Source organism: Thalassophryne amazonica, chromosome 11, assembly GCF_902500255.1.
Source record: "Thalassophryne amazonica chromosome 11, fThaAma1.1, whole genome shotgun sequence".
In the NCBI taxonomy this organism is placed as follows: domain Eukaryota; kingdom Metazoa; phylum Chordata; class Actinopteri; order Batrachoidiformes; family Batrachoididae; genus Thalassophryne; species Thalassophryne amazonica.
In genome coordinates this window covers 90,364,119-90,383,265 of record NC_047113.1, presented here as the reverse complement: position 1 = coordinate 90,383,265, position 19,147 = coordinate 90,364,119, and the positions used below count along the sequence as shown (strand labels likewise).

The 19,147-nt window shown below is 39.5% G+C and overlaps 1 protein-coding gene across 4 annotated transcripts in view; it reads right to left on the bottom strand.

Annotated features, from left to right (window-relative positions):
* polr1a (RNA polymerase I subunit A) overlaps positions 1-19,147 on the bottom strand; it is a 181,242-nt gene that overhangs the window by 159,147 nt on the left and 2,948 nt on the right. For all 4 annotated transcript variants that reach the window (XM_034182336.1, XM_034182337.1, XM_034182338.1 and 1 more), the window contains exons 2-3: positions 6,444-6,552; positions 6,176-6,271 (exon numbers count right to left, since the gene is read on the bottom strand). In XM_034182336.1, the coding sequence (XP_034038227.1) occupies positions 6,176-6,271; positions 6,444-6,552 (205 nt within the window). The remainder of the gene's footprint in view (positions 1-6,175; positions 6,272-6,443; positions 6,553-19,147) is intronic.

Genomic DNA, 19,147 nt, shown 5'->3' with positions numbered 1-19,147 from the left:
TGAGTCTGTCTGTGGACCAGCTCTGCAGCTCTGTGCACTGCTCCTGTTAAGTTAAAGAAGTTTTAGTTAAGATAATAGTAGCCTGTGGACACTTCATACTTTTACCCAATTCTCCTTTGTTGACCGAGCTTCATTCATGAAGTCAGTGGTGTGACTGAGTGACACAGCGCGGATCATTTTATTCTGTGAACAGCGTCTCAGTTATTTAAAGCACAAGATTGAAGAAAAGAAAAAAAACATTGGTCTTGTTTAACACTTAATCACTAAACCGACAAGATTTTTAACTCGACATTGGTCTAGCAGATGAAAATATCAACTAGACAGAGGTCAAAATTTACTGATCTGTGTCCTCAGACCAGCGGATTTCTTGCTTAAAATAGGTCAAGGTTAGCCATTTTTGAACTTGCCCAACGTCTGTGACCCAAGAATGTTCCCTGTGAATTTGAAGACCCTGGCAGCAATAGGACTGTGCTGAGCACAGACAGATGGATGCAAAGTCTTCACAATACCCAATGGACATACGAGGTCTGTCAAAGTATAGGTCCTTTTTATTTTTTTCAAGAACTATATGGATTTCATTCATATGTTTTTACATCAGACATGCTTGAACCCTCGTGCGCATGCGCGAGTTTTTCCACGCCTGTCGGTGATGTCATTCGCCTGTGAGCACTACTTGTGGGAGGAGTCGTCCAGCCCCTCGTCGGAATTCCTTTGTCTGAGAAGTTGCTGAGAGACTGGTGCTTTGATCAAAATTTTTTCTAAACCTGTGAGACACATCGAAGTGGACACGGTTCGAAAAATTAAGCTGGTTTTCGGTGAAAATTTTAACGGCTGATGAGAGATTTTGAGGTGATACTGTCGCTTTAAGGACTTCCCACGATGCGAGACATCGTGCAGCACTCCCAGGCGCCGTCGTCAGCCTGTTTCAAGCTGAAAACCTCCACATTTCAGGCTCTATTGATCCAGGACGTCGTGAGAGAACAGAGAAGTTTCAGAAGAAGTCAGTTTCAGCATTTTATCCGGATATTCCACTGTTAAAGGAGATTTTTTTAATGAAAGACGTGCGGACGGATTGCAGCGTCAGCTCGCAGCCGCTGCGACACTCCGCCACAGGAAAAACACCTCCGTTGGAAGCCTTAAGGACAAGTTGGAACATGTCCAGCTGTTAAACAATTTCTCATATACTCACTCCACTGAAAGCCATCAAAAGCCGCCTGGATTTTACAAATGGTTAACACGGAGGTGTTTTTCCTGTGCCGCCGCACCGCGCCGGCTGCGTCCCGACGCGCAGACCCGTCCGCACGTCTTTCATTAAAAAAAAATCTCCTTTAACAGTGGAATATCCGGATAAAATGCTGAAACCGACTTCTTCTGAAACTTCTGTCCTCTCATGACGTCCTGGATCAACAGAGCCTGAAATGTGGAGGTTTTCAGCTTGAAACAGGCTGACGACGGCGCCTGAGAGCGCTGCACGATGTCTCGCTCCGTGGGAAGTCCTTAAAGCGACAGTATCACCTCAAAATCTCTCATCAGCCGTTAAAGTTTTCACCGAAAACCAGCTTAATTTTTCGAACCGCGTCCACTTCGATGTGTCTCACAGGTTTAGAAAAATATTTTGATCAAACAAAGCGCCAGTCTCTCAGCAACTTCTCAGACAAAGGAATTCCGACGAGGGGCTGGACGACTCCTCCCACAAGGAGTGCTCACAGGCGAATGACGTCACCAACAGGCGTGGAAAAACTCACGCATGCGCACGAGGGTTCAAGCATGTCTGACGTAAAAACATATGAATGAAATCCATTTAGTTTTTGAAAAAATAAAAAGGACCTATACTTTATTGACAGCCCTCGTATTTTGGCCTCCAGTAAAAACAGGAAGGACTTTTATTCCTGTGAAAGTAAGTCCCTTCAGCTTCTCCCTTGTTTTCTTTTGGGGTCACCACAGCAGATCCAAGGTGGAGCTGCATGTTAATTTGGCACAGTTTTTACTCTGGATGCCCTTAGTGACACAACTTCACATTACATATAGAATGGGCAGGGGTGGTCTTGAACCAGGAACCTTCCTCACTGGAAATAAGCGTACTAACTGCTGTCAAATTATTTTTCTTTTCCCCCATCACAGGCCTCGACATGAAGCATTAAGCATTCAGGATGTACTTGACCTGCCATTCATGGACTGCACCCCTGGAACGTTTTTGAAGAACTACTTTAAAATGAAACCATTTTTTCCTCTTCTGGGCAGCATGGTGGATTAGTGGTTAGCACTGTTGCTTCACAGCAAGAAGGCCGTAGGATTGCTTCCCACCTGGGGCCTACGTGTGGAGTTCCCATGTTCTCCCCGTGTTTGCGTAGGTTCCTCCCACATCCAAAGACATGCAGGCTATGTGTACTGGAAACCTTAAACTGTCCATAGGTGTGTGTGTAAATCTGTTTGTCTGTCTATATGTGGCTAGACCTCTTCAAATTAGACCTTTTTCATCAAACTTATGCAAACTGATATTATTCCCATTCTCCAAGGTCTAAATTAACTAAATATACCAGTTACTTTGATCTTGGACCTTGGCTATGCCTGCCTCAAGAGCCATGTAGTTTTTTCAAAAACGCTGTAAAATTTGGGATATTATGTCCTTGTTTTCTTTGTAGCTTCCCAGAGGTTAATGCTATAGCATTGAAAGTGGTATCAAATGAAAGCTAATAAAATTGTCTTGCATATGGTGTCAAACACATGAACACCTGTGTAAATTTTAACTAATTTTAATGCACAAACATAAATATTTTTGATGCTTGGAAAGGATGACATCATATGATACATACCTTTATCTCAAAAATGTTACTCTACAGTTTATACAGCTTTACTAAAGCTGTATAGACTATAGAGCTATAGAACTATAGACTATAGAGCTCATGAAAAATAAGAGCAAAAACAAAAGTGTTGGATTTATATTTCTGTTCAGTGTATAATTGTTTCCTGGAGGTTAATGCAAAATATTAAAATGCATGTTTTGTTTTAATAGCAGTGCTAATATATTCAGTTTCATTTGGCTCATTGTAACTGAATATTTTACTCATTACTTCCAGTGAAATTTATGATTTTGTTTCAAGTTTACTTGGTGATAATTTGGCTTTTTACTTGTCAAACTTGTCATGTAACGTTCACTGAGCTTGACGCAGCATACAGCTTTAGTAAAGCTGTATAGACTATAGAGTAACATTTTTGAGATAAAGTTATGAATGAGGTCTGTCCAAAAAGTAACGGACCTATTTATTTTTTTCAAAAACTATATGGATTTGAATCACGTGTGATTGCATCAGCCAAGCTTGAACCTTCGTGCGCATGCGTGAGTTTTTCCATGCCTGTCGGTTGCGGCATTTGCCTGTGGGCAGGCTTTGAGTGAGCACTGGTCCACCCCTCCCGTTGGATTTCTTTTGTCTGAGAACTTGCTGAGAGACTGCCGCTTTGCTCCATGAAATGTTTTTCAGAAACTGTTAGAGACAGGCAGTTGGAAACCATTCGATAGATTCAGTTGGATATCGGTGAAGATTCTGTCGGTGTCACGCGGATTATGGACTGTTAAAACCTTTTTAAAGATGGCCCACAGCGGTGGAGGGCGTGGCGCGCTGAGCGGCCATTCGACAGGCTGGATCGACCAGATCATTTCTAAACAGAACGCTGTGTTGATCCGGGACATCATGTGACTACCACAGAAATGGCAACAGAGCTGGACATAGCACTTTTGCGGCACATTCCACTGTTACAGGAGATTTTGTAATGAATGACATGCGGAGGATTTCGCGCGTCGGCACGGAGCCGCTCAGGACGCGCAGCAAAAAAAAAAAAACACCTCCGAGTTGGAAACCATTCAGAAGATTCAGACAGCTTTCGATGGTTTTCAGTCGAGTGAGTATCCGAGAAATTGTGTAACAGCTGTACATGCCCCAACATGTCCTGTGAGACTTCCAAGATGGAGGTGTTTTTTTGCTGCGCATCCTGAGCTGCTTCGTGCCGACGCGCGAAATCCTCCGCACGTCTTTCATTACAAAATCTCCTGTAACAGTGGAATGTGCCACAAAAGTGCTACGTCCAGCTCTGTTGCCATTTCTGTGGTAGTCACATGATGTCCCGGATCAACACAGCATTCAGTTTAGAAATGATCTGGTCGATCCAGCCTGTCGAATGGCCGCTGAGCGAGCCGCGCACCCTCCACTGCTGTGGGCCGTCTTTAAAAAGGTTTTAACAGTCCATAATCCGCGTGACACCGACAGAATCTTCACCGATATCCAACTGAATCTATCGAATGGTTTCCAACTGCCTGTCTCTAACAGTTTCTGAAAAGAATTTCATGGAGCAAAGCGGCAGTCTCTCAGCAAGTTCTCAGACAAAAGAAATCCGACGGGAGGGGTGGACCAGTGCTCACTCAAAGCCTGCCTACAGGCGAATGACGCAACCGACAGGCGTGGAAAAACTCACGCATGCGCACGAAGGTTCAAGCTTGGCTGATGTAATCACACGTGATTCAAATCCATATAGTTTTTGAAAAAAATAAAAAGGTACGATACTTTTTGGACAGACCTCGTATCATATGATGTCATCCTTTTCAAGCATCAAAAATATGTATGTTTGTGCATTAAAATTAGTTAAAATTTACACAGGTGTTCATGTGTTTGACACCATATGCAAGACAATTTTATTAGCTTTCATTTGGTACCACTTTCAATGCTATAGCATTAACCTCTGGGAAGCTACAAAGAAAACAAGGACATAATATCCCGAATTTTGCAGCGTTTTTGAAAAAAACTGCATGGCTCTTGAGGCAGGCATAGCCAAGGTCCAAGATCAAAATAACTGGTATATTTAGTTAATTTAGACCTTGGAGAATGTGAATAATATCAGTTTGCATAAGTTTGATGAAAAAGGTCTAATTTGAAGAGGTCTAATATGTGGCCCTGTGACAGACTGGCATCCTGTCCAGGGCGTACCCCACCTCACACCCTATGACTGCTTGGATAGACTCCAGCCCCCCTTGACCTTTGATTGGAGTAAGCAGGTATAGAAAATGAATAAGTGAATAATTAAATTCATGCAACCCACCATATAAGAGTGGTTTATTTTTTTTTTAAATAAACAGATTTTTTTTTTTTTTTTTACATGGCTCCTCAATTCTACTTAGTCAAGAATCATTCATTTACTATACCCCCTTATTTCAATCAAGGGTCACAGGGATCTTGAAGCCTAGCATAAGCCATAAGGTGAGAGGTGGGGTACACCCTGGACAGGATATCAGTCCATCACAGTGCCACACAGAGATGGACAAATGCATTCACACACACACCTACGGGTCTATTTAGAGTCACCGGTGCAACTAATCTGCATGTCTTCGGAAGCGGAGGAACCCAGAACCCCCGTTGGGAACCCACACGAACAAGGGAAGAACATGCAAACTCCACACAAGAAAGGACCAGGGGGAAGCAATCCCATGACATTCTTACTGTGAGGCACCAGTGATAACCACTAAGGCACTGTGCTGCCCCTAGTCCAAAATCATACGAGTAAAACAAGCCTGTTAACTATTAAAAACATATCCATTACAATCATTATTATTATGTGAAAGAATAAAATCAAATTAAAAATATCTTCAAAAGCCAACTTTTACTCTAAAGAGAACTGGAAGTCTGTTCTCACCCTTCACGCACCTGTACAGTCTCTGTGAGCAGGTGAAGCACAGACATGGTAAGAAGGAGGAAAAAGTGAGTTTACTTATGCACCATCTGTCAGAAACAGATTTGGTGAGTATATGAACCAAAGAAAAGTGGAAATATGCTTTGAAAACTTTTACACCATGGATGTGCTCACTATTATCGCTGAGTTGGTACTGCGCTATGAAAGAGACAGATGACCACTGACAATCTGTGTGAACAAAATAGGCTTGCTGCTCATTTAAACAAAAGCGGAGCATTAATGTGCTTTTAAAACTTTAAAACTTGCACTGTGGACTCAGCAGCAGGACCGACTGCCTGCTTGCTTCACTGACACCGTGCACATGAAATGATGTGCACAGAATTTAATTTAACAGAATTTAATTTATCTACCACTGTAAGTACAATTTTGGGATTGTCTGGGCAGACAAGTGATACTAAGCACACGGGGTGTGTGTGATTGAGAGAGAGAACATGCTTACATCAAAGAATAGCGGGTTATAGACAGGAAGTGGGAGCTCTATGTGTCCCATGTGTCCTGGACAGTGGTTGAAGTCCTGACAACATGTGGAACACACCTGATAAAACAACAACAGAGAGCAATATGAAAGCAGATCTACACAAGACACAAAACAGGAAAATACAGAAATGCAGCACCTGACCAGTAATAACATGATGGCGCAACATCTACATTATGATTATCAATTCTAAAGACTTAAAAACTGCAGAAGGACGTCAGTGGAGCTCTACCTCTTTGTTATCTGCTGGTCCCAGGGCCAGATCATACAGGCTGTTTGGAGCAACATTTCCAACACTGTCAAGGAACTTGTGGTTCGTGATCATCTTCACACTCAACTTCCTGCACAGGGAATAAAAAGAAAGACATACTTTCAGAACTGTATTTGCAATGAAACTGGACCACCGTTATTACATTTGGGCCCATTTACCCACACATGATCTTTTTTTCTTTTTTTTTTTAAACCAATGCACAAAAGGTTACACTTTGCATCTGTGTCTGAGGAAAGACTCAAACATAATCACTCCAAAATATCAGGAAGATGACGATGAAATGTGTGCACTGATCTCACTGCGATCATTCAGATCCGTGAGTGGTTACTGCACCGTTCTCAGAGCAGCATTTATCCTGAAAGTGTTACAAAAATATTACTACTAAACTCTCACCAGACAAAGCAGACATCCATCTTCCCATATTTCAAACTGGGGGTATAAAGTTATCAGCAAGTTACTTTTTGATGTTGACAAAGGCTACTTTTATTCACCAGTACAGTTCTTATGCAAATTAATATCACAATTACCATAAATTGCACTTTTAAATGTTATTTAAACACTGGACACCTTATTTTCATTTTATTTTAAGTGCATTTTAAAATGGAAACTCAATTCTAGGAGGATGTGCATCTGCCCTGGGGATGGCAACCACCTAGGCAGTCAACTGGTGCCTTCCCACATAATGGTATATCTAAAATAATGATATACCACCGCCAGGTGAAGCATGGGTGCCCCCTTGGACGTCTCCAGCCACTGAGTCTTCAACCCTCAGGCAACTATGTGTTGGATAATGCACCACATGGCCAAAATGTCAACGCAGACTCTTTCTCACTACACAAGTGATGCACCTCATTTTAGTCTAACTAACCACTCACTTGATACAAAGTCATTCCAGCAGTACGGAAGGATCCTCTGTCCTAGTACAACCCCTGACAAAAATGATGGAATCACCGGCCTCGGAGGATGTTAATTCAGTTGTTTAATTTTGTAGAAAAAAAAACAGATCACAGACATGACACAAAAGTAAAGTCATTTCAAATGGCAACTTTCTGGCTTTAAGAAACACTATAAGAAATCAGGAAAAAAAAAAATTGTGGCAGTCAGTAACGGTTACTTTTTTAGACCAAGCAGAGGGAAAAAAATATGGAATCACTCAATTCTGAGGAAAAAATTATGGAATCATGAAAAACAAAAGAACGCTCCAACACATCACTAGTATTTTGTTGCACCACCTCTGGCTTTTATAACAGCTTGCAGTCTCTGAGGCATGGACTTAATGAGTGACAAACAACATCAATTCATCAATCTGGCTCCAACTTTCTCTGATTGCTGTTGCCAGATCAGCTTTGCAGGTTGGAGCCTTGTCATGGACCATTTTCTTAAACTTCCACCAAAGATTTTCAATTGGATTAAGATCCGGACTATTTGCAGGCCATGACATTGACCCTATGTGTCTTTTTGCAAGGAATGTTTTCAGTTTTTGCTCTATGGCAAGATGCATTATCATCTTGAAAAATGATTTCATCATCCCCAAACATCCTTTCAGTTGATGGGATAAGAAAAGTGTCCAAAATATCAACGTAAACTTATGCATTTATTGATGATGTAATGACAGCCATCTCCCCAGTGCCTTTAACTGACATGCAGCCCCATATCATTAATGACTGTGGAAATTTACATGTTCTCTTCAGGCAGTCATCTTTATAAATCTCATTGGAACGGCACCAAACAAAAGTTCCAGCATCATCACCTTGCCCAATGCAGATTCATCACTGAATATGACTTTCATCCAGTCATCCACAGTCCACGATTGCTTTTCCTTAGCCCATTGTAACCTTGTTTTTTTCTGTTTAGGAGTTAATGATGGCTTTCGTTTAGCTTTTCTGTATGTAAATCCCATTTCCTTTAGGCGGTTTCTTACAGTTCGGTCACAGACGTTGACTCCAGTTTCCTCCCATTCGTTCCTCATTTGTTTTGTTGTGCATTTTCGATTTTTGAGACATACTGCTTTAAGTTTTCTGTCTTGACACTTTGATGTCTTCCTTGGTCTACCAGTATGTTTGCCTTTAACAACCTTCCCATGTTTGTATTTGGTCCAGAGTTTAGACACAGCTGACTGAACAACCAACATCTTTTGCAACATTGCGTGATGATTTACCCTCTTTTAAGAGTTTGATAATCCTCTCCTTTGTTTCAATTGACATCTCTCGTGTTGGAGCCATGATTCATGTCAGTCCACTTGGTGCAACAGTTCTCCAAGGTGTGATCACTCCTTTTTAGATGCAGACTAACGAGCAGATCTGATTTGATGCAGGTGTTAGTTTTGGGGATGAAAATTTACAGGGTGATTCCATAATTTATTCCTCAGAATTGAGTGATTCCATATTTTTTTTCCCTCTGCTTGGTCTAAAAAAGTAACCGTTACTGACTGCCACAATTTTTTTTTCCTGATTTCTTATAGTGTTTCTTAAAGCCAGAAAGTTGCCATTTGAAATGACTTTAATTTTGTAGAAAAAAAGCAGATCACAGACATGACACAAAACTAAACAGCTGAATAAACATCCTCAGAGGCCGGTGTCACGGTCTGAGATTACTACCAGTCTGAATTTACCAGGTAAAATGAGACTGTAGCAGCTACAGTCTGAACTTACCACCAGTCTGATTTTACCATCTTGGTATATTGAGACTTGTGTGTTATTGACCCTGGTCCAAATTTGCCAAGCAAATATATTAAATAATTTTTTTTAAATTGGAACCACAAGTAAATCCTGTCACTTTATATTGATGCTTATTGATTTAACCATTATAATTCTGGTTACTAGTTACCTAGCTATTCTGAAATTTCCAGCCTGCAAGTCCGAATTTACCAGCTTAGACTATATATACCAGTCTGAACTTACCAGGGCAACACAGTATGGGATTTCTGTATTTGAAATGAACCCATTAACACTGTAAAAATGATGATTTGTATAACTCAGTATAATGAGTAACCAGTCTGATTTTACCAGGTTGGTATAAATTTACCAGGCAAGTCTGAATTTACCAGAACAACAAATTTATTTTTGTGTTTGATCCCCAAATGGATCCTTCAACTTCATAAATAAACGAATTTTGAATTGATTATCTCACTGATTAGTTAACCAGACTGATTTTACTAGCTTGGTCTGATTTTAGCAGGCAAGTCTGGATTTACCATAGCATTATAATAGGAGATTTATTGTTGTGTTTGATACCCAAATGGAGCCTTCAATTTCATATATAAATGAATATTGAGTTGATTATCTCACTGATTAGTTTGGCAGCATGCAGGTCTGAATTATCACACAATGTGATATTTTGCTTAGGATTTGATCTGCAAAAATCTCTTCTAATTAACCAGCCAGGCATGAAATCATTTTGGATCCCTTAATAATAAGGAGAAACTTGATTTAAAGTTTATTATCCTTGATAGAAGAACAAAACCAGAGTGGGATAAATTTTGTATTATCTTTATTCACACATTTACTAATAGTAACAAGAAACAATAAAACTTACATGAACACCAAGCTATATACAAATTTCAAAATATTTGAGGCTGCATATACAAATGACTTCAACTACACATATAATAATAAAATCAAATTCACCCTATTCACCCTACCAAGGAATCATTACACATTACATAAATACCAAGTTTACAAAAAAAAAAAAAAAAAAAATCATCAAAAAAAAAATTTACCAAAAAAAAAAAAAACATATTACAAAACAGGGAACATAAAAAATATCTAAAGTCTATCGATAAAATCATCCATGAGAAGTTTGTGCCCCTGAGGGCAACATCCCTTGCAGAAGAATGGGGTGTTTTTCTGCACTATTCTGGGCACTGTTTCACATTGTCGGTGAAACCAGTCATCGCACAGGTCACATTGCACCATGAAGCGTTTTGGGTCATATGGCATGCGGCAGTGACAGAAGATGTCAAAATATTCATGGTGTGTGAAGGACTGGTGGGTACGGGGCTTCGGGGCACCAGGGAAGGGGAGCAGGACATCTTGTCTAAAATAATATTAAAATTAAAATAATCCAGACACATAATAATTGCATTTTGCAATGTGACCTAAACATTTATTTTCAGGAATATAAAATAGAAGAAATCCAACAATAAAAATTGTGAACAAGTTACTGTTAAATTAGACTAAAAACAGAAGTAAATAGTAAAAATAGTAAACATTTCACTGTATCCTCTTTTTCCAAATAAGTTTCAACAACATACCTGTAGGGACCAGTCCACAAAGGTTCAGTCTTTCCCCCCTTGCGGCTCAGGTTCTTCATTACACGACGAAGGACGGTGTCTCCAACGCTGAACGTGAAAGATTTTACACCTTTGGATTTTCGTCGGGCAAAGTGCTCTTTCTGCTTCTCCTGGGCTCTGTCAACATTCTTAAGCACCTGTATCAGATACACACACACACACACACATATCTTCTTGTTCTATATGTCATCTTGTTCATGGTGCTTAATATATATATATATATATATATATATATATATATATATATATATATATATATATATATATATATATATATATATATACACATACATACATACATACACACACACACACACACACACACACACACACATTCAACAGTCACATCTTAGAACATTGGTTCTTTCCATTCTCTGGAAGCAGAGGTAGAAATATCTTCCTCAGATTGCAGCTAAACCTTTAAAGGTAAGTAAAATCAAGTAAACCAAATGTAAAGATTGATAAAACTTTGTCCATGGTGAAATCAATTTCTTTCTTAGCTTTCTTACCTGCTCTTTCGTGGAAGACATGATGCTGCTCTTCTCGGCCACCATTTTCTCTATCTCCATGTCATCGACCACTGGCAGCTCAACAGATGGATCATCAGTGCCGAGCTGACAAAAAAAAAGCAGTTTATCGAGACTGAGAAACATATAAACAAGCATTATTGAATAACTGTAAGCATAGTTATTGAGAATGAGAAACACAAAAAAGCATTATTGAATAACTGTAGGGCATATCTTTCCAAAAAACATTATTTAGTCTTGGTCATTTAACATGACTGAAAAATGCTTTGACTAGCTGCCTTGTGATAATTTATTCATTGCTGATTTCTCAAAGCATCATAGGATATTTTATTACCTCCATAGGGGGGCGAGGGTGACGACCAAACATCAAAAAGAATGGGGTGTACTTGGTAGAGCCTTGTTTCTGGGAGCGAATCGAGTACGCGACTTCTTCCAGGTACGCGTCCCAATCGGACTGGTGGTCATTCATCAGCTTGGCAAGTCGGGCCTTCAGTGTTTGATTCGTCCGCTCGTCCAAGCCATTCGTCTGTGGGTGATACGCACTGGTTACAGATCGCTTGATGTTGAAGACTTTGCAGACCTCGTTGTTTATCTGGGATACGAACTCATGACCCTGGTCAGACAGTAATCTTTGTGGAGCACCCCATCTAAAATGACACAAATAAGCAAAAATCGCATTAATACAAAGAAAAATTAAATACACATCTATTCATTTTATAATAATCCTGGACAAGCAAACTTGTATGCATAATATTGATTACCTGTGAACAAATGTCTTGAGATAATTATGCATAAACACAATTCTAGATTTTATAGTAATTCTGGACTAAGCAAATTTTATACATAAAATATTGATTACCTGTAAATAAATGTCTCAAGATAATATTCCATGAACACATATTTGCTGCTTTGACCATTACATTCTCAAACGAGTTTCCATGCACCAGTGGTGGGCACAGATAACCAAAAAATTATCTTCGATAACAGATAATCAGATAACTGAAAAGTTATCATTGATAAAGATAAACCAATAAACCACCCAAAAATTTATATCGGAAGTTACAGATAACCGATAAATTCCAGTATTATTTCTAGTATATTTGCAACTACTAATAAACTGAATTTGAGTTTTAACACCACGATCGCTTCTGGAAACATTAAAGCGACAGTAGACCCAAACAATGAGCATGCACTTCTATGTTTGAACATCCTGCCTCCAGTTGGAAGCTCTTATTTATAGCTTACAGTGCAGAGGCAAGCTGGAACAGTCACCAAGACCAACTCTCTACCAATCACAACGCTCCGGTCAGGCGGAGGTCTTGGAAAATAAAGTCATACTGACTTATGGTTTGGTGTATAAATAAAATGAATACTGATAGAATAACTCCATTAAAGTCAATTATGTCATTTGTACAAAGTTAAAATATAACATATATCTTTTAATGTTGAACAATGCACTAATTCTGAGGTTTTGTAACAAACAGACAAATCACAAAGGATTCTGGGTAAATGTGCCTCTGTTAAACACTGATTGGTTCAGTCATTCACTATGTAAACCAACATATTAATGTGACGTGTGTTGGTGTTTACAGATGTGCTTTTGTAAAATATTCCATTTTTTATTTGTAAAAACAGGCATTTTTACGGAGCCCTAGAAGTCAATCAATCAATTCAATCAATTTTTTTATATAGCGCCAAATCACAACAAACAGTTGCCCCAAGGCGCTTTATATTGTAAGGCAAGGCCATACAATAATTATGTAAAACCCCAACGGTCAAAACGACCCCCTGTGAGCAAGCACTTGGCTACAGTGGGAAGGAAAAACTCCCTTTTAACAGGAAGAAACCTCCAGCAGAACCAGGCTCAGGGAGGGGCAGTCTTCTGCTGGGACTGGTTGGGGCTGAGGGAGAGAACCAGGAAAAAGACATGCTGTGGAGGGGAGCAGAGATCGATCACTAATGATTAAATGCAGAGTGGTGCATACAGAGCAAAAGGAGAAAGAAACAGTGCATCATGGGAACCCCCCAGCAGTCTACGTCTATAGCAGCATAACTAAGGGATGGTTTAGGGTCACCTGATCCAGCCCTAACTATAAGCTTTAGCAAAAAGGAAAGTTTTAAGCCTAATCTTAAAAGTAGAGAGGGTGTCTGTCTCCCTGATCCAAATTGGGAGCTGGTTCCACAGGAGAGGAGCCTGAAAGCTGAAGGCTCTGCCTCCCATTCTACTCTTACAAACCCTAGGAACTACAAGTAAGCCTGCAGTCAGAGCGAAGCGCTCTATTGGGGTGATATGGTACTACGAGGTCCCTAAGATAAGATGGGACCTGATTATTCAAAACCTTATAAGTAAGAAGAAGAATTTTAAATTCTATTCTAGAATTAACAGGAAGCCAATGAAGAGAGGCCAATATGGGTGAGATATGCTCTCTCCTTCTAGTCCCCATCAGTACTCTAGCTGCAGCATTTTGAATTAACTGAAGGCTTTTTAGGGAACTTTTAGGACAACCTGATAATAATGAATTACAATATTCCAGCCTAGAGGAAATAAATGCATGAATTAGTTTTTCAGCATCACTCTGAGACAAGACCTTTCTGATTTTAGAGATATTGCGTAAATGCAAAAAAGCAGTCCTACATATTTGTTTAATATGCGCTTTGAATGACATATCCTGATCAAAAATGACTCCAAGATTTCTCACAGTATTACTAGAGGTCAGGGTAATGCCATCCAGAGTAAGGATCTGGTTAGACACCATGTTTCTAAGATTTGTGGGGCCAAGTACAATAACTTCAGTTTTATCTGAGTTTAAAAGCAGGAAATTAGAGGTCATCCATGTCTTTATGTCTGTAAGACAATCCTGCAGTTTAGCTAATTGGTGTGTGTCCTCTGGCTTCATGGATAGATGGGTATCATATGCGTAACAATGAAAATTTAAGCAATACCGTCTAATAATACTGCCTAAGGGAAGCATGTATAAAGTGAATAAAATTGGTCCTAGCACAGAACCTTGTGGAACTCCATAATTAACCTTAGTCTGTGAAGAAGATTCCCCATTTACATGAACAAATTGTAATCTATTAGACAAATATGATTCAAACCATCGCAGCGCAGTGCCTTTAATACCTATGGCATGCTCTAATCTCTGTAATAAAATTTTATGGTCAACAGTATCAAAAGCAGCACTGAGGTCTAACAGAACAAGCACAGAGATGAGTCCACTGTCCGAGGCCATAAGAAGATCATTTGTAACCTTCACTAATGCTGTTTCTGTACTATGATGAATTCTAAAACCTGACTGAAACTCTTAAAATAGACCATTCCTCTGCAGATGATCAGTTAGCTGTTTTACAACTACCCTTTCAAGAATTTTTGAGAGAAAAGGAAGGTTGGAGATTGGCCTATAATTAGCTAAGATAGCTGGGTCAAGTGATGGCTTTTTAAGTAATGGTTTAATTACTGCCACCTTAAAAGCCTGTGGTACATAGCCAACTAACAAAGATAGATTGATCATATTTAAGATCGAAGCATTAAATAATGGTAGGGCTTCCTTGAGCAGCCTGGTAGGAATGGGGTCTAATAAACATGTTGATGGTTATATGATGTTATACCACGGAGTCAGACACTTCTAATTTAAAGCTCTCTTTTTCAGAGGAGCTACAGCATCCAAAGTTGTCTTCAATGAGGATGTAAAACTATTGACGAGATACTCTATCTCCCTTACAGAGTTTAGGTAGCTACTCTGCACTGTGTTGGTATATGGCATTAGAGAACATAAAGAAGGAATCATATCCTTAAACCTAGTTACAGCGCTTTCTGAAAGACTTCTAGTGTAATGAAACTTATTCCCCACTGCTGGGTAGTCCATCAGAGTAAATGTAAATGTTATTAAGAAATGATCAGACAGAAGGGAGTTTTCAGGGAATACTGTTAAGTCTTCTATTTCCATACCATAAGTCAGAACAAGATCTAAGATATGATTAAAGTGGTGGGTGGACTCATTTACTTTTTGAGCAAAGCCAATAGAGTCTAATAATAGATTAAATGCAGTGTTGAGGCTGTCATTCTCAGCATCTGTGTGGATGTTAAAATCGCCCACTATAATTATCTTATCTGAGCTAAGCACTAAGTCAGACAAAAGGTCTGAAAATTCACAGAGAAACTCACAGTAACGACCAGGTGGACGATAGATAATAACAAATAAAACTGTTTTTTGGGACTTCCAATTTGGATGGACAAGACTAAGAGACAAGCTTTCAAATGAATTAAAGCTCTGTCTGGGTTTTTGATTAATTAATAAGCTGGAATGGAAGATTGCTGCTAATCCTCCGCCCCGGCCCGTGCTACGAGCATTCTGACAGTTAGTGTGACTCGGGGGTGTTGACTCATTTAAACTAACATATTCATCCTGCTGTAACCAGGTTTCTGTTAGGCAGAATAAATCAATATGTTGATCAATTATTATATCATTTACCAACAGGGACTTAGAAGAGAGAGACCTAATGTTTAATAGACCACATTTAACTGTTTTAGTCTGTGGTGCAGTTGAAGGTGCTATATTATTTTTCTTTTTGAATTTTTATGCTTAAATAGATTTTTGCTGGTTATTGGTGGTCTGGGAGCAGGCACCGTCTCTACGGGGATGGGGTAATGAGGGGATGGCAGGGGGAGAGAAGCTGCAGAGAGGTGTGTAAGACTACAACTCTGCTTCCTGGTCCCAACCCTGGATAGTCACAGTTTGGAGGATTTAAGAAAATTGGCCAGATTTCTAGAAATGAGAGCTGCTCCATCCAAAGTGGGATGGATGCCGTCTCTCCTAACAAGACCAGGTTTTCCCCAGAAGCTTTGCCAATTATCTATGAAGCCCACCTCATTTTTTGGACACCACTCAAGACAGCCAGCAATTCAGGGAGAACATGCGGCTAAACATGTCAGTCCCGGTCCGATTGGGGAGGGGCCCAGAGAAAACTACAGAGTCCGACATTGTTTTTGCAAAGTTACACACCGATTTAATGTTAATTTTAGTGACCTCCGATTGGCGTAACCGGGTGTCATTACTGCCGACGTGAATTACAATCTTACCAAATTTACGCTTAGCCTTAGCCAGCAGTTTCAAATTTCCTTCAATGTCACCTGCTCTGGCCCCCGGAAGACAATTGACTATGGTTGCTGGTGTCGCTAACTTCACATTTCTCAAAACAGAGTCGCCAATAACCAGAGTTTGATCCTCGGCGGGTGTGTCGCCGAGTGGGGAAAAACGGTTAGAAATGTGAACGGGTTGGCGGTGTACACGGGGCTTCTGTTTAGGGCTACGCTTCCTCCTCACAGTCACCCAGTCGGCCTGCTTTCCCGACTGCTCGGGATCTGCCAGGGGGGAACTAACGGCGGCTAAGCTACCTTGGTCCGCACCGACTACAGGGGCCTGGCTAGCTGTAGAATTTTCCACGGTGCGGAGCCGAGTCTCCAATTCGCCCAGCCTGGCCTCCAAAGCTACGAATAAGCTACACTTATTACAAGTACCGTTACTACTAAAGGAGGCCGAGGAATAACTAAACATTTCACACCCAGAGCAGAAAAGTGCGGGAGAGACAGGAGAAGCCGCCATGCTAAATCGGCTAAGAGCTAGTAGCTACGCTAACCTAGCGGATTCCTAAAAACACGCAAAGTGAATAATGTGTAAATAATTTAGAGGTGATTCAGCAGAAGGAGTGCTTTAGTTAAGGCACGTAAAGATTACACTGGGAAACAAATCGTAATCTAGATAACTAGATCAATCTAACTGCGCAGATTAAACAGCTAACAGATACAGAAAAACACCGCTGTGCTCCGGAACAGGAAGTGATACAATACCGCAGTGAGAGCCAACCACCAACCATCATCACAACATGTTTTGCATGTGGAGAGAATGTGAGACTGTTCAGATTTTTTTTTTTTATTCATGTGAGAATTGTTTGGACTGAGTTTCAGGTTAATCGCGCATCCTGCATCGTGTATTGTACATGGACTAACAAACTGTCTGCTGCGACATTTAAGATGCGTGGAATTTAACAAACGCAAATACAATACCGTCTATAAATCCAGAGAATATATTCACAAGAGTTTTAGGCACTAGAGTTTAATGCTGTTGTCTGTGGAGCCTGAACAGAGTGTCTGAAATGCATTTGTCCTGTTGTGAACGTACTAATCCTACCCATAATGCACTGCTCGGCACAGCATGTCCACACTAAAACCTTAAAAATTAGCACATTACTTTAAAACTAAAACATATATCTGTTATTTTCACTTTATAAAAAACTTCAGACATGACAGTAATTTTAAATAACTTGTCCAAAATTAGTATGGTTAAAATTAGAACCATAAGTTAAAAATATATGCCTCTGCATGACTTGGGAGATATTGCCAGTGTATCAGTATGGTGTTAAAGAAAATGATTTTTTTTCTCTTAAAAATCTGTTTTTTCTTTGCCTGCGGAGGATAGTGTAGTTCTTCATAGAAACAGCTGTCTTCTGTTTGCAGAGGGTGGAACCATATATCTGTTAGGAAACTTTTATCAGGTAGGTGCTCAACTGATTTTCAATTTTAAAATGTTTGCTGCTGTTCAGCTTTGTTTACTACATTATCGGTCTAAAAGATATCGGACAAAAATTCATCGGAAGATAATTAATCCGATAATGGTTTTTAAAAGTTATCTATAAAGATAATCCGAGAATGAAAACATTATCTTCGATAATTATTTGTTATCAGATTATCGGAACTGTGCCCACCACTGCCATGCACACACTGTATAATAATTACCTGCAAACAAATGTCTTCAGACACGCAGCTACACCCTCGGCTGACTTGTTCTTCAGGGGAAAAAAGTCCACAAACGTGGTGTAATAATCTGTGAAGGTGAGCACATACTTGTACAATGTGTCTGTAGTAGGCAGGGGACCTGAAATACAGAACAGAATAGAACAGAATTTTATGTCTCATATATATACAATTTGTCAAATTCAAACTATGCAAAAACTATTATTTATAATATGAGAGGGTGTCACATTATATCTTAGTTCAACTTTACAGTGATGCGAGTTACAACCATTTTTTTTCATAAATTCACAGATTTTGACAATTTCTATGCTGATCATAATTCTTCGTTATCTATATCAAAAATATTTACCTATGAGATCCCTTCCAACGAGTTCGAGTGCCTCACTGACTTTGATGGTTTGTAGCTCGGGGGCTTGGGTCTTGAGCTTCTCAAATCGCTGACACCGACCACATGAAGAAACCTTAAAAATATAAATAAAACATGCTTAATTACAATAACCTCTCATACTCTGACAAAGTCACATCAACAATTTTCCCAAGTAAAATCAACCCAAATCAGAAGAATAATAATAAACATTGATATTTGCAATGACATATCTAGTTGGTAGTTCCTTTTTTCCATGCACATCACTCTGACACCAATCATATGAGGAGGTACAAATTAAACATATGAGTATGAGCATAATATATTCTCAAACTTGCACAAAGTAAAATTAGCAATTCTTAAATAAAATCTTTGAAATGTCTAGAACATAAAATATTCATTAGAATTTGAAATATATTACCCAGAAACAAGCATTGATAATATATAATTTAAACTTAGTTTGTGGAATAAAAAACTAAATCATAAAAACTAAATGCTTACATATTCCTGGACATCTTCTTTCATCCCGTTCCACCAATAATACTGGGATATCTTGGCTAAAGTGTTGTTGACACCACTGTGGCTGCCCATTGGTGATGAATGATACTGCTGGAAGACTTCGATAACTTCGGCAACCTCAGTCAGCACTTTCTTCCTGCAGTCTCCTTTCGA